We start from the raw sequence: 15,596 nt of genomic DNA on the forward strand, positions 1-15,596 counted from the left end.
GCCTTCTAGCCCCCAGCACAGAAATCAACGTGGGCAGCTGGTTGGCGTGAACAATCCCACGGCCCCACAGCATGGGACAGGGAGGTGCTGTACTACAATGCATGAAGAGGAACAGACAGCAAGTTGCAAAAGAGAGTCATCCAGTTCAGGTTACAAGAAACAGATACACATCCCCCAAATGTTAGCAGTAGTTATCACTGTGTGGTGGAAATATGGGTCATTTTTACTTTTCCTCTTTTGCTTATCTGGGTCTGTGCTTCTGGGTTATCTGAAGTAAAGCCCTTCTCCTTTCTGTTATAAAGAAAACCACTAGCACTCCCACCTGGCGGTCTCAGCGCTGGACATCTCAGCATGCGGCACCTTGCTCTCTAAAGCAAGGGCATGAGAGAAGGCTTTCTACGAGTACTTGCCCCCGGCTGAGGGGGCGTGGCTCACAACCGCAAAGCCATCCTATCTAAGAACAGAAAGCCATCTCCACTTGTCACCTGGATCCGGTTCAACTCCACCACGGGACCGTGCTGGCGATCTCGCACCATGGTTGCTTGCACTACTTTTCGGAAAGCCGCCTCCTAAAACACGACAGACAAAACTTAGAACGTGATATAGAGAGTATTACCCACAGACATTTCACATCACAAAACTCCCTTTGTCGGTCATGAGGTGGCCCAGGGCGGTAGCCTGGCATCGACACGCAAGCCCACGCAGAGGCTCAGGCAGCCAGCAGGGCCAGTGCCTATTAGCAGCTCCTGCCTGCCATCTGGAGGCATTGAGGCACCCGGCGCGCACTGCACAGAGAGGAGCGAGGGCCAGGGCCTGGGGACCACCCGCCCCAACCCAGGTCTCAGGCCAGGCTCCGAGGGTGAAACAGAAAACTGAGGCTTCCCAGCCAAACTGCAAGTCCACTAGTGGCAGGACTGAGGCACTAATTATACAGTGTTGCTATCCCAACAGAGACACCAGCCACAAAGCCGCAGCAGGGCCGGGGAGCGGGCCAGGGTTGGGATGGGGATGGGGAAACCAGTGAGGGAGGGAACTCATCGGCACGGTGCCCTGAAAGAAACCTGGAAAACCCAGGGTGAAGACGGCGAGCAAAGGGAGCAGGCCCCAACTTCACCCAGGGAGAGGCATGCCCATGTGGGCCTGGGCGCGGGGAACACGTGGGCGCGTGCGCGTGCGTGAGGACGGGAGGAGAGTCCAGACACCCGCGGGAGCCAGGACCAGTGGCAGCCCCAGGTCCCTGCCAAGTGGACGACCGAGCTCTCCTCTGGAGACAGGGTGGCTGGGGGAGGAGCGGAGGGCGGGCCACGAGGTGCCGACAGCAAGGTCCGCACCCCCTCTTAGGTCAGAGCCTGAGAGCTCCGACCTGTGAAGACGGGAAGGGCAGAGGTGCTGCCATCACACGGGGGGCCCGCAGACACACCCCCCGCACCACAGAGGCGACCGCAGAGGCAGGCCGCTCCCCACGCATTCCTGCACGCCCGCCACCCCGAGGACCACCGCCCTCCCCGCTGCTCGGCCCTGCTCCAGGCATGCGCTCCCTTCCCCACGGAGCGCCCCGCCGAGCCCCGCCCTCCTGTGGCTCGCTCTCTTCTGGGCCCTGGTAACAGCTCTCCACAGTCACCCACGAAACCCACTCCCTAGAATTTCCAGCAGAGGCGGTCCTTTCCAACGAGGACCAGCATAGAGGCCGAGGCCCCCGCGGCTGAGGGTGCCTCTCAGCCTCCCTCGGCGTCCCCGCCCTGCGCTCCCAGCCTGCAGGACACTCACACACTCGGCGCGAGACACGTGCTACCTCTCGCTTTGCTTTCTCCCTACAAGGAGAGGCTTTCTCCCTTTTACTGCTTATTATCACCTCCGCTTTGAGGGGTTAAAAAAACGGTGAAAGTAATCAAATTTGCCGTTTTTATTATTGAAAAACGGTTGAAGTAAAGTCTCATATTGATTTTACCTGCCCACAATTTTTCCTGCTCCGGGTCATCAGAGAGCTCTTACCATCACCACAGTCCTCATCACTGTCTACATGTCTCTAAGCCACACACAAAAATAAAACGTGTGCACCAGTCTCCTTCGGCTAGGTAGTTGAGGAAATAAAGCTAATCCTGAAAAAAGATCTGTTTGGACAGTACTCCAAAACATCTAAATTTTATTATCATTAAGAATAATAGACCATAACCTTGGATAACAATATATGTCACAGAATCAGCCTCTTCATGACTAGGATTCCTCAATTTGACCTCTATGCTTTTTTTCCCTATACAAATATTCCCCCTACCATACAACAGTTGAGCCTCTTCACGGACATCCTGTCAAGCTGCTTGCCAGAAACTTGATGACTTCAGGCATTCCATTCTAGAAAGCTCAAATTATTACAAATGTCAATGGGTCAAAATTTCTCTCTTGACTTTCAGAAGCCTTCATTCATGATTCTTTTCAGAGACTGTTAAACTACCCTTCGGCCAGGAATTTCTACATATCCTGGTACCGAACTTCTATCTAAGCGATCTGTAACATCTGGGTCCCTCTGTTGGACGTCCCTGGGGAAGAAATTATCCCATTATTTTTCCTTCCTGCTGTCGGTAGGGATTTGCCACAAAGCCTCAAGGCCAGGACAGCAGAGAGCACTGCAAGAATGGAAGCTTAGTTCTGCCAACCCCCTTCTGGGGAGGTGGGAAACAGAGATTACAGGGGGAAAAGGCAGCAGCACACTATTCATTTTTAACTTAAGCTCCAAAAGAGAAAAGATTTTTGTCTGTTTTGATGCATTCTAAGTACCCAGGACAGAGCCTGGCACATAGTAGGTGCTCAGTGAACATTTGCTGAATGAGCTGTATTCAATATATTCCTAATTTAGGAAATTTTGTTGGATAAAACTTACTGAAGATACCAATATCACCTACAGTAAAAATTGCTACCAGAGCAGTACCTTTCCCTGGGATATCAGAACTCCTCGCAGAGTGCCAAAGCCCACAGAAGGCCCGAGTCCAGTTTCATCGAGAGAGCCCTCCAGGTCAAACATGGGGATGCAGGGGCAAAAGAGCTCTGAGATGTGATGCAACAGCAGCAGCCGGTTCCGCAGTGCTATGATTGGGATTTCCTGCAAATGATTGTACTCCATGGGTACCTGAAACATGGAAACTGCGTTAAGTCAACTTAAGTGTCAAACGCACAGATAAGCCATAGTATAGTAGATGGATTCTGAAAATCCTGTTCTTGAAAACAGAGAAGCACTATGACTTCTGAGTTTGGTTTAAAAAATCTTGCTGTTTCTAAAATAATATGCTGGCCATTTTGCCTGAGCCAAGAAACGTAAACCAAGGAGAATGCTAAGAAAATTAGCGTATAGAAATATATTTACTACAGAAAACATGCAGCCTGAACTACCAGAATGGTTTTGTATAGTTTATAAAATTTTGAATAAAGGTGACACACTGATACACACAGAATGTCGACTGGTGTGAATAATTAACCTTCTTAAAAATACCGTTCTTACCATTACCAATAATTATAAATTATTTTCAGTAGAGCACCTCTGTAAATGTATAAGGGGAAAACGAAGTGTGCACACGCTTGCACACGCATAATCAATACACAGGCCGTAACTTTGTCACAACCTGCATGCCTGCTGGCCCACTCGCCCAACCGCCACTGACCTGTGCAGGGAGCTTCCCGGCACTGGCGGGCTTGCTCGTTGACCAGGCGAGAGTGTGTGCTGAGCCACAGGCCACACGGTTGACCTTCTTGCCCTGAAGGGCAGCTACCAGCCGAGGCCTCTGGATGGCATTTGTTGTTCCATCTCCCAGCTGTCCCTCATCATTGTCGCCCCACGTATAAACTTCACCTAATGCAGTAGATTTAGAGCAAGGACTTGTATACTAGGACCAATGAATGCACAACCACCACCATCTTCCCACACATACAGTCCTCGCTGCCCTCCAGCTGGGTGTCGGCGGTCATCTGTGCAATGTTAACCTTATGTGATCTAGATGTCTCTAATCACAATACTCAAAGAGGTAGCAGGCTTCCCAGGACCCCTGACAGCCCCTGCTGGCTAACACGGCTTTTCCAACTGTGTCTGTTCACAGGACTAAGCATGTAACTGGAGCCGTTCTTAATCAGAACAAGTAACATCAAAACAGATGGTAAATACTTACAATCCAAACCGATTTTGTATGTCAAAGGAAGAGAAAGTCAGTGTTCAACTAAGCAAAATCCATGTTTTTAAGGAACATGTTGTTCTTCCAATGGTTATTCATATCCTAAACATGAGATATGAATCTCTCATTCATATCTCACTGATGAGAATCATATTTTTCAGCATACCATACTAGATCCCAACCATGAAACACCACTGTATGGGTAAGGTGGTGACTAGAACAGAAATGAGTTTAGTTCTCTAGAAACATCACAAGCCTTGCGAATTCACAAAGACTCCTCAGGGTGCCATGAAGCCATAAGCACCACTGTGCAAAGTGCAAGGCCCGCATGATCAAGGGCAGCGTGCTTGTGTCCTGCCCCTTCCTGCTCTGGAGAACTCAGTCCTGAAGCCACTGGGTAGGTGTCAGAGTGCAAGCAAGGGGAAGAGAGCCTCTCTGCAGAGGCGCAGCCAGGTGCAGGGAATCAGAGTGCACGAGAGACAAGGACTTCCACACAGAGGGTAGCCAGGTGTGGGAAGTCAGCCAAAGCAGGGAGCCGTATACCCACGCGGGGACACGGTCCAGAGTGCGCAGTCACAGCCCAAGTGAGGTGAGGATCCACGCAGGGGAGAAGGCAGAGGCAACGACGGGACAGCAGCCACTGCAGGAAGAGTAAGTGAATCACTTACTTACTCAGTAAGGGGACCCAGGTTTCTTACCAAAAGAGAAAGGAGTAACAAGTAGGCAAGGAGAGAAAACTAGAATGAACCTGTGGCCCAGTACCTTGGGGTGCTGGTGTGAACAAGTGGTATTCAATGTACATATATACATACAGAAATAAACACAAATGTAATTTTGTGTATTATTTACACATATATTCCCTAGCTCTGTCCACTAAGAAGGCCTGGGAGCAGTGACATCCCGTTGGCGATGAGCACACCTACAGACCTGACCTTGTCTTTCAAGCACCATTTTCCTCTAAAGGCACCAGGGCTCCTTGGGGAAACAAGACAATTCTAAGCTTGAAACATGGAGAGTCAAGACGAGGATAGAAGGTCTTTTTGTGCCAGAAAGCAAGGAAGTACTCAATGAATGACGGGGTGGGAACTTCAGGAGATGAAGCCAGCCAAACAGGGCACAATTTGAGCATCAAGGTAAGGAAAAGCAACAGCTTATATGTAACTCATTAAGTAAATTAGGAAACCATGAGTCTGACAAGATGCAAACAAACCAACAAAAATTTAAATCTCTGATGAGAATAAATAAAATGTTCAGTGAAAAAGGAATATTTATATAGTTTCAAACACCCTCCCAAATACTTATTAGTTGCAAAGGATGTTCACAGTGGAACAGGCTGGCTACACCACCTTTATCAAGTGACTGATATTAACACCATTAGTAATGGGACAAAGAGAACATGCATGTCACCTGATGAACTGAGAATGAATTAGGAATGCAGGATAAATTAAGATCAAAGATGTGCAACCTGAATCTACTGAGGAAACACCAAACTCAAATTGAGAAATGTTCTACAAAATAACCAGCCTGTAACCAGTGTCAGAAGTGTCAAAGGTCCAAAAAGTCCAAGAAGACTGAGGAAGACTGACAAGGATGACCCTGAGGGGTGACTGAGGGTTGTCTCAGAATAGAGATAAGAGCGGCGCAGCTGATGGAGCCCGTGTTGTGAGGGGAGAGAGAGGGAGGTCAGGTGGAGTGACGACTGTATGTATTTTCTCACTGAAGGCCATGGTGTGATTATGTAGCACAGGGCCCATCACTGTAGGAAATACACACTTGTTCAGGGTAATGGGGCACCACGGCATCACCTATCTCTCACATGGAAAAAGAAAAAGTTCTTTGTACTATACTTCCAACTGTTCTCTAAGTGTGTTATATGTTTCAAAAATTTTTAAATTATAATAAAGGAAATAAAAGTGTGTTGTAATTTCTTCATCAAGAACTACATCAGTCCCACCACAAGCCACAGAAGCTGCGTATTCATATATGAAATTCATTCATTGAAGCTAATTAAAGGGCACATGTTCATATAATTCACCGAAGCCTTTTAAACGGAGCAAAATTTGGGGAATGGCAGTCTTCCAGCAGCCACCCATACTCCCTGGCCCCTTCACTCCACCTTCAACGCCAGCGATGGCAAGTTGAGACTCTCTCGTAACTGGAAAATCTCTCCTTCCCCTTCTTCCATCACATCTCTCTCACTGATCTTCTGCCTCCTTTTCTCCACTGAATGGTGTGTGAGATTTTTTTACTAGGCTCACCTAATAATTCAGAATATTCCCATACCGTAAAGTCAGCTGATTTGGCAATCTTAATTCCATCTGTAATTCCCTTTTGCCATTGTCTTGGGGTTCCCAAGACCACCCTCAGTTTTGATGATTCACTAGGAGAACTCCAGGACTCAGAGCTATAATTCATTACAGTGAAAGGACACAAAGCAAAATCAGCAAAGGGAAAAGGCACATGGGTGAAGTCCAGAGAAAACCAGGAGCGAGCTTCCAAGGGTCCCCTCCCAGTGGAGTGACACAGATGCACTTAGTTCCTTCAGTAACAAGTTGTGGCCACCTGTGACGTGCTGTCCAGCAGGGACATAAGAGACTCGGTGCCAGGGTTCTGACTGGGGCAGGTCAGGCAGGCACCTCTGCCTGGCACATACCCAAGTTCCAGACCCCCAGAAGGAAGCAGGTTTCAGCAGAGACCACACTCTTTGCAAACATTCTAACAAAGCCTCTTTCAATTAGGGCTGCTGGGAGCCCTCCTGAAATCCAGGCTTCCAGAAGCCAGCCGAAGGCCAACCTTGCAAGCGAGTGTTTCTAAAAACAGCTGTATCAGGCCTGCTCTGTTAGCCACAAAACAACATGTTCACCGGTGTTGACACCAGGGGCTGAAGACGATGCGGGCCAAAACCACAGGCGTATTTTCAGAATATAGTATGACTCTCCCCATCCCCCCTCCACCTTAGAGCTGCGCATACTATCCCTGAGCCGGCCTCTCAGATCAAACGCCTCCAAGTTACAAGGTCGGGCCTCCCACCTACCGTCCTCAGTGCAGCACACACAGTGCAGGGAGCCAGTGGCAATGGCAATGACTTTCTTCCCCTGCAGCCCTTGGACCTGCCGAGGTCTTCTAACATGGTCGTCAGATCCATGGCCCAGCCTGTGATAATCACCTTTGCCCCTGCACACAAGGAAACACGGAACTTATGAGTGCAAAGCCATCTCGTTTACCACCCTGTGCCACCCTCCTGGAGCAAACACCATACTGCAAGACACAAACCACAGCCTGTCACAGAAATTACATTTCAATCTACAAAAAGGCAATTAAAGTAACTTCTAATTAACAATCTGGATTTGGTGGACTTAAATAAATAGAATCTTGCATACCAAGTATAGACAGCACCAGATTTGGTCAGGGCGACAGAAAACTGGGATCCACATTCCACTTTAACCACTCCAAGGCCTGTCAGAGAATCGATCTAAAAGGGAAAAGGTTCAATTAAGACTGATCCAATCAAGGGTTTTGCTGATGGCTGCACCCATATAGAGACTGAACTGACTCTAATAAAGAACTCTGAAAACCCTTACTCCTATGTCAAATATTTATTACAACTTAAAATCCTACTCCACATAACCAAGTGTTCTCAGAAGGAGCAGGACACCTGGCTCTGAGGGCACACGGGCCACAGGCGGCCAGGGGCCCGTGCCACCACCCATGAGACCTGCCGCATATCACTGGAAATGAACACGCCACTGTTGAAGGTCTATGGTCGCTTTCCCCAGCATTCACTCTCCCAACTCCATTTCTCTTTGTTATGTGGTGGCCCCATTCTCCAGCAAGCCCTGCACTTCACATCTGCCCTCCAGCCCTCTCAGATGCACAGGCCCACAAGGAAGAAGCAGGTAACGGGGGACGGATGGCCAAGACAACCAGGGTTCTGACCTTCAGACACTAGCAATCCATCTGCCCAGGTTATTCCAATTAAACACGACGTTGATCAGGTCAGTATTGGAACCCACTTCCAGCCCTGCATGCTCAAGGGTCCAGACCCTTCACAGCCAGCACCCAGAGGTCTTGTTGGGGTTCATTTACCTAGCTGACATCTTTCCTCACCTAGCAAACTATGCTGCTTATTACCTGCGACTGTTTCCAGACTCAAGTTCTCAAACTTAAATTTAAATTAATTACCCCCTAATTCTCTTAGTTTTCTCCTCACCCTACCCCCATCACAATGACAGCAGTCATGGCCTCCACCCCCCAACACCCCCCAACGCTCGACATCTCAATCCTGCAAGGTGCAAAGCCTTTGTCTAATGCCTTCTTGGCATACAGAAGCCCACAACAATTTTTTCATAAATGTGGAAACCACATGTAACCTGTAATGTGGTTAAAATACTGTATACCTGTGAGGCAAAAGAGCAAGTGGGGATAAGGACAAGAAGGCAGCCTCGAGTCCCAGGTTTCCCAGCAGCACCTGCCAAGGAGGCCCTAAAGAAGAGGGGTGTCTCCTTGCAGCCAGCCTCATGGCACAGAGGTGCAGGTGCCTCAGGTGACGTCTTCATCATCAGGCCCTGGCTCTAGCCGGCACCCGCCAATACCACTCCACGTGGTAGTGGAAGCTTGCTGTGCCCACACTGCCCAGCATGGAAGCACATGCAGCTCCTGAGCACGTGAAATGTGGGCAGCGCAAGCGAGGGAGTGAACTGTAACGTTACTCACTCTTAACTGATTTAAGGTAAAACTTAAGTAGTTATGCGTGGCCAGCGGCTACTTTACTGGGCAGCACGGCTCTGAGAAGAACAGCTCGGCAGTGCCAGCTCAGGCTCCTATTCTGACGGCCTCCAGTGGCTCCCCACCCCCTCCCCAGGCCGCCCACGCACCACGTGGGCCTCTACTCAGCACGTGCAGTCTCAGAGCCCCGACAAGAGAGGATGCCAAGCAGAGAGAACTTCTAGCTCTCTTTCACGACACCTACACTCCCAAGTCCACAGCACGTCCCCTCAGCTGAGCAGCCCTGCTGCGTTCTCGTCCCGCAGGCCGCTAGGTAGTCAGCATGTGACCTAAACACACCGACGAACTTAACCTCTGCCAACTCCCTGCTCACAAAGGCAAAATACAGTCGTGATCACACACGTCGATAAACTGCCCAGAGCCACTCGGCTCAGGCGGAGCCTCTTCTCTTGGCTTCTCACAGGATGTCCATCTAGCAGCCTCTGGCTAAGCCAGATGCAGCCTTTCAGCAAGTACTAGTGCAGTGCATAGCTACAGACCTCTGTGAACCGAAGAGCGTGAACAAGTCGTCGTCCTTCTCCTCAAACAGGTCCGCACGCTAAATAAAACCACAGGCTGCGTGATGCCCCGCTGACCACAGACATTCCCAAGACAGCACGAAACAGCACTTAAACTATCTCCATCCCTCTGGGTCTTTAACTCCCTTTTCACCCAGTGACCCATCACGTGTTTTGCAAAGAAGCTACAGATGAAGTTAGGCTACTCCTGAGACGCAGGCGGCGGCAGGCAGGGTACCTTCACGGGCGCCTTGCAGCCGTCGCTGCCCCCTCTGCCCAGCTTGCCGTAGTCCCCGTCCCCCCAGGACCAGACGGTGTCGTCCTCCGTGAGGCAGAGGGTCTGGGCGTCCCCACTGCCACAGGCGACGTCGACCACACGGTGGCCCTGCAGCACCTCCACCTGCAGAGAGAGGGGCACTGAGGACGTCCGACCGCAACAGAAAGGAGGCTCTCCCCGGAGGGGCTAACGTGCTGGGATTTGGGGTGGGGGGGTGAGGGCGCCTGTCTTAATTCTTTACAGAGAACAGGGAATCTTAATGGTCCTGCAGGCCAAGACAGAAGACACCCTTGCATATGTGAACTCTGAGCATCTCAGCTGTAGGAGGCAGGTCCCAGGGTCCAGTGCTCAGTCCTGCCGCTCACCCTACAGCCTCACCTAAATCACAGTGGACCTCCTAGAAGACAAAGCCTCTAGCTAGATGCCAAGTAATATTTACTAGTGTAGATAAAAGGGTATTTCAAACACTATCCTGTTTAAACGCCCCATGAAATATATATCAAGGTGGTTTCTATTCCCACCAAAAAAACCACTGTTAACTCTGAAACTAAAAAGAATCTGGAACAGGAAATACTGCGGATTTTTAAAAAGCACAGCAACAACGGCAAGCCGCCCCTCCAGGCCTCCCGAGCACAGCCCCTCCTCACCAGCTTCGGCTTCAACTGGTCCTCACTGTCACTGTGCCCCAGGCGGCCATACCGGCCTTTGCCCCACGTGTAGAGGTCCCCAGCTGCAGTGACACAGGCGCTGTGGGCGCCACCGGCAGCGACATCAACCACCTCTATTCCCCTCAGAGACTCGATGACACGAGGACGGTCACACGGACTGCAAAAGAGGTCACCAAAGAGAACTGAAATAGCTTCACTCGTAAATATTTTTAAATTATTAAATATAGGCTTTGGGTGTGCTGCTCATTTATTCAATGTACACCTCTCAGCCTACATACATCTGTCAAGTCAATCATTAAATCAGTCTGGAAGAATCATTCAGGCCTGAACTCAAAATCACGTAATTCCCTACGTACCTCCTTTTATACAAGCTGCCCAAATGCCAGAGAGGAGATGTACAGTCTAAATCAGGGGCTGGAAGACTAGCACTTACAGATGGGCCATGTCTGGCCTATGACCTGTTTTTGAAAGGCCAGTGAGCTGAGAATGGGTTTTGCATTTTTTAAGGGTTGTAAAACCAACAAACAAACGAAAACCACGAAAGGAGGATATACAACACAAACTGTATGTGGCTGGCCTAAAATATTTATTACTATCCGGCCTTTTGCAGAAACAGCCTGCCCACCCTTGCTACAAATCAACATTTCATCTAAGGAGTCAACTAGTCTATATGTAAACATGGCAAGCCTGACAACAAACTTCTTTTTCTGATTACTGAGTTCTGAAAGCTATTTATAATGATTTTGGATATAAGACCTGAGTCAGATATATGATGGCAAATATGCTTTCCCAGTCTGTGGCATGTGCTTTCCATCTCTTAACAGTGTCTTTCAAAGAGAAGTTCACAATTTTTTTAAAGTCCAATTTATCCTATTTTTCTTTACTGGATTGTGCTTTTGGAGTTCTATCTAAAAATCTTCGTCTGACCTAAGGTCACAAAAGTTTTCTCTCATGTTTTCTTCTAGAAGTTTTTAGTTGTAGGTTTTAGATTTATGAGTTAATTTTGGATATGATGCAAGATAAGAATTCAAGTTCAAAGATCGAGGTGTTCCCTTAGGCAAGGCTGAAGATTTCAGTCTGTGGTATTTGGAATTTAGGCTGCAGTCCCTGTTTTTGGATGGATCACTGGGTTTGTGGCACAGTCCATGCTTTAAACCAGATCTGAACAGAAGAATGGCTACTTGGCCCAGGGAGAAGTAGATGAAGTATTTGGTTTAATTTTGGATATTAATGGCGCAAGATAAGAATTTAAGTTCACTGTTTACCATATGGTTGTCCAATTGTTCAAAACCATTTGTTGAAAAGACTATCTTTTCTCCAATAAATTGTCTTTGCACTTTTGTAAATTATGCGCCGCAAATCGTGAGGGAGGAATCAAGTTTCATTTTTCCACACTCATTGTATTGGTATTTGTGGGTACGTTTTTGGACTTCCTATCCTATTCTGCTCCACGATACATTTCCCGCTCATTACAATAATCCCACACTGCCTTGATTACTGCATCTTTAAAATGAGACTTGAAGTTAAATAGTGGCAGTCCTCCAACTCTGCTCCTCATTTTCAAAGCTGTCTTGACTATTGTAGGTACTCTTCATTTCCACAGGAATTTTATAATCAGCTTGTCAATTTCTACAGAAATTCTGATTGGGAAGGGGTTGGATCAATAGGTTAGTTTGGGGAAAACCAACGAACCAACAATACTGAGCCTTCCAACCCATGAACACAGCGTGCTCCTCCATTATTTTAGGTCTTTTAAAATTTCTCTCAGCAGTATTTTATAGTTTTTTGTCTGTAAGTTATCCATATCTTTGGGTCAAATTTATTCCTTACTATTTTGATTTTAGGGGGAGGGTACCATAAATGGTATTTTAAAATTTCAATTTCTGATTGCATATGTATATGTATAAAGACACGGAGTTGACTTTTTTTAATGCAGAAATGTTTTCTTTATTTGCCTGCAGTAGACTTTTATTTACTGATCTTCTATCCTGCAACCCTGCTAATCGCACTCATTAATTCTAGTAGCTTTTTTGTAGATGCCATCAGATTTTCTACATAAATAATCATATTATGTGTAAATGGACAGCTTTAATTCTCCTTCCAATCTGAATGCCTTTTATCTCTTTGCATTGTTGTGCTGCACTTGCTAAACCTGCTAAACAACGCTGAATACAACTGGTGCCAGACAGCAGCAGATGTCCTTGTCTTGTTCCTGGAGATAGAGAAAACGTTCATTCAGCCTGTCACCATCAGGTACCACATTAGCCCTAGCTTGCTTGCTTTCTCTTTCATGCATTCATTCATTCATTCATTTATGGCTGTGTTGGGTCTTCCTTGCTGCGTGCGGGCTTTCTCTAGTTGCGGCGAGCGGGGGCTACTCTTCATTGCGGTGCGCGGGCTTCTCATCGCGGTGGCTTCTCTTGTTGCGGAGCACGGGCTCTAGGCACTCAGTAGTTGTGGCTCGCAGGCTCTAGAGCGCAGGCTCAGTAGTTGTGGCACACGGGCTTAGTTGCTCCGCGGCATGTGGGATCTTCCCGGACCAGGGCTCGAACCCGTGTCCCCTGCACTGGCAGGCGGATTCTTAACCACTGAGCCACCAGGGAAGTCAAGCCCTAGCTTCAACAGAGATGCCCTTTATCAAGCTGAGGAAGTTTTCTCTCATTCCCAGATTGCTGAAAGTTTTTATCAGAAACAAATGTTAGTTTGCCAAATGCTTTTCTGCCTTTCATCTACTGAGATAATCTACATAGTTTTTCTTTTTTACACTGATCAATTTTCTAACGTTAAAACAATTATTCAATACTGGCAAAAACCTCATTTGGCCTTACTGCTTTATCCTTTTACATACTGTTGGATTCAACTTTCTAAAATATTAAGAATTTTTACATCTATGTTCATGAAGGATATTGGTCTATATTTTCCTAATAACATCTGAGTCTGGTTTTGATATAAGAATAAAGCTGTCCTCAAAAAAGTAAATTGGCGAGAATTCCCTCCTCAACTTTCTGAAATTGACTGTGAAGAACTGGTATTATCTGTTACTTACATGTGTAGTAGAAATCACCACTCATCTATCTGGTCCTGAGGATTTATTTGCGGGAAATTCAATTTCATAAATAGACAAAGGGCCATTCAAGTCATCTAATTTTTCTTGAGTGAGCATTAAAGAATGTGTGTCATTTGAGGAATTTGTCCAGTTCATCTAAAAAGTTCAGTCTGTTGGCATAAAGTTATTTAATATACTTCATCTTTCAATAACTACATTCTGCGGTGATGAAAACTTCCTCATTCCTATAATTTGTGTGTGTGTGTGCGTGTGTGTACAGATAGATAGACAGATAGTCTAGATGGAGGATTTATTGATGATGCTAACTTTCTCAAAGAACCAACTTCTGTTTTCTTTAATTTTTCTCTATTTCTGTTTTCTAGTTCATGGATTCTTGCTCTGATCTTTCTTAGTTCCTTCATTCTGCTCACTTTGTCTCTCTTATTCTGCTCACTTTGTCTTTCTTATTCTAGTTCCTTAAAGTAGAAGCTGAGGTCATTGTTTAGAGATCATTTTTCTTTTATCAAAAGGCATCTCATGCTATAAATCTCCTTCTAAGTACTGCTTCTGCTGGATCCCACACATTTTTATATGTTGTTTTCATTTTCACTCAGATCAAAATTCTTTCTAATTTAGCAATGATTCCTTCTTTGACCCATCAGTTATTTTTACGTTTTATTTACTTTCCAAATATATGGAGGATTTTCCATACTTTATATAGTAATTGATTTCTAATTAATTCCATTGCGGTCCGAGAAAATCTTTTATATAACTTCAATCTTTTTGATTTATGAGATTTGTTTTCTGGCCCAAATTACGGTCTATATTGGCAGCTGTTCCACGTGTACTTGAAAAGAATGTGCTTTTGTTAAGTAGTGTTGTATAGTGGTAATTAGATCAAATTGGTCAACAAAGTTGTTCAAGTCTTCTGACAAATCTTCTGTCTACCTATCAGTTATTGAGGGAGGGATATTAAAATCTACAACTGTAAATTTGTCTGTTTCTCCTTGCAGCTCTGTCATTTTGTTTAATTTCATATATTTGGAAAATCTATTATTAGTTGCGTAAACACTTAGGATTATGTCCTCTTGATGAACTGACCACATCATCATCATCATAAAATGACCCTTTTTATCTCTGTTGATATTCTCTGATGTTACATCTAGTTTGTATAATATTAATATAGGCATTCCAGCTTTCTTTTCATCTGTGTTAGCATATTTTCCCACCCTTTTATTTTTAATCAATTTATGTGTTTAAATATAGACATGTTAAATACAAAGTTTGTTCTATGTAGCAATATTGTTTGATCTTGCTTTTATACGCATTCTGACAATGACTTTTAATTGTGGTGTTTAGATCATTTAACATTTGATGTGACTGTTAATATATTTTGGTTTAGATCTATATCTTACTATTTGTTTTCTATTTGTCTCATCTGTTTACTCCATTTTTTCTTTTTTCTGGTTTCTTTCGAGTATGTTCTTTGATTTACTTTAACTCCTTTGTTGGCTTATCAGATAAAACTTTTTGTTGCGTTATTTTCGGGGTTGCTTTGGCAGATGTAGAATGCATCTCTAACGATTAGAGTTTAGTCTGGGGTCATGTACTACATCATGTATAGTATAAGAACTTCACAACAGTATATGTCCATTTCCTGCCTCTAACCCCAGCCTCTGTGCTACTGCTGTCATATATTTTACTCCTATGTATGTTTTAAGCATCTCAATTCATTTTTACCATATCCTGAAAATATTCAATTATCTCTTAAAGAGATTTATTTAATAAGGGAAAACATCATGATATTAACCCATGTAGTAATTTCCTCATTCATCTGTATAGATCCCTGATTCCATCTGGTATAATCTTCCTCTGGTTTGAAGTAATTCCTTTAAATTTTTAGTTGTACACATCTGGAGGTGGTGAATTATTTCAGCTTTTGTATGCCTGCATAAGTCTATTTCAAATTCATTCCTGAAAAAATAATTTCACTGAGTAAAAAAATCTAGGCTGACAGTTATTTTTACTTTCAGTATCTCCCACTGTATTCTACCTTACATTATTTCTTATCAGAAATTCACTGTCACCCTTTATCTTTTATTCTGTACATAACTGGTATCTTTCCCCCTGGCTGCTTTAAAACTTCTTGCTCCTTATCAGTGGCCTTGA

The 15,596-nt window shown here is 45.6% G+C and overlaps 1 protein-coding gene across 7 annotated transcripts in view; it reads right to left on the reverse strand.

Annotated features, from left to right (window-relative positions):
- Positions 1-15,596, reverse strand: part of HERC2 (HECT and RLD domain containing E3 ubiquitin protein ligase 2) — a 218,099-nt gene that overhangs the window by 8,277 nt on the left and 194,226 nt on the right. For all 7 annotated transcript variants that reach the window (XM_068545354.1, XM_068545356.1, XM_068545353.1 and 4 more), the window contains 7 exons: positions 10,361-10,538; positions 9,675-9,836; positions 7,535-7,626; positions 7,189-7,328; positions 3,651-3,838; positions 2,924-3,121; positions 486-569 (listed from right to left, as the gene is read on the reverse strand). In XM_068545354.1, coding sequence (XP_068401455.1) covers positions 486-569; positions 2,924-3,121; positions 3,651-3,838; positions 7,189-7,328; positions 7,535-7,626; positions 9,675-9,836; positions 10,361-10,538 — 1,042 coding nt within the window. The remainder of the gene's footprint in view (positions 1-485; positions 570-2,923; positions 3,122-3,650; positions 3,839-7,188; positions 7,329-7,534; positions 7,627-9,674; positions 9,837-10,360; positions 10,539-15,596) is intronic.

This window comes from Eschrichtius robustus, chromosome 5 (assembly GCF_028021215.1).
Source record: "Eschrichtius robustus isolate mEscRob2 chromosome 5, mEscRob2.pri, whole genome shotgun sequence".
Classification (NCBI taxonomy): domain Eukaryota; kingdom Metazoa; phylum Chordata; class Mammalia; order Artiodactyla; family Eschrichtiidae; genus Eschrichtius; species Eschrichtius robustus.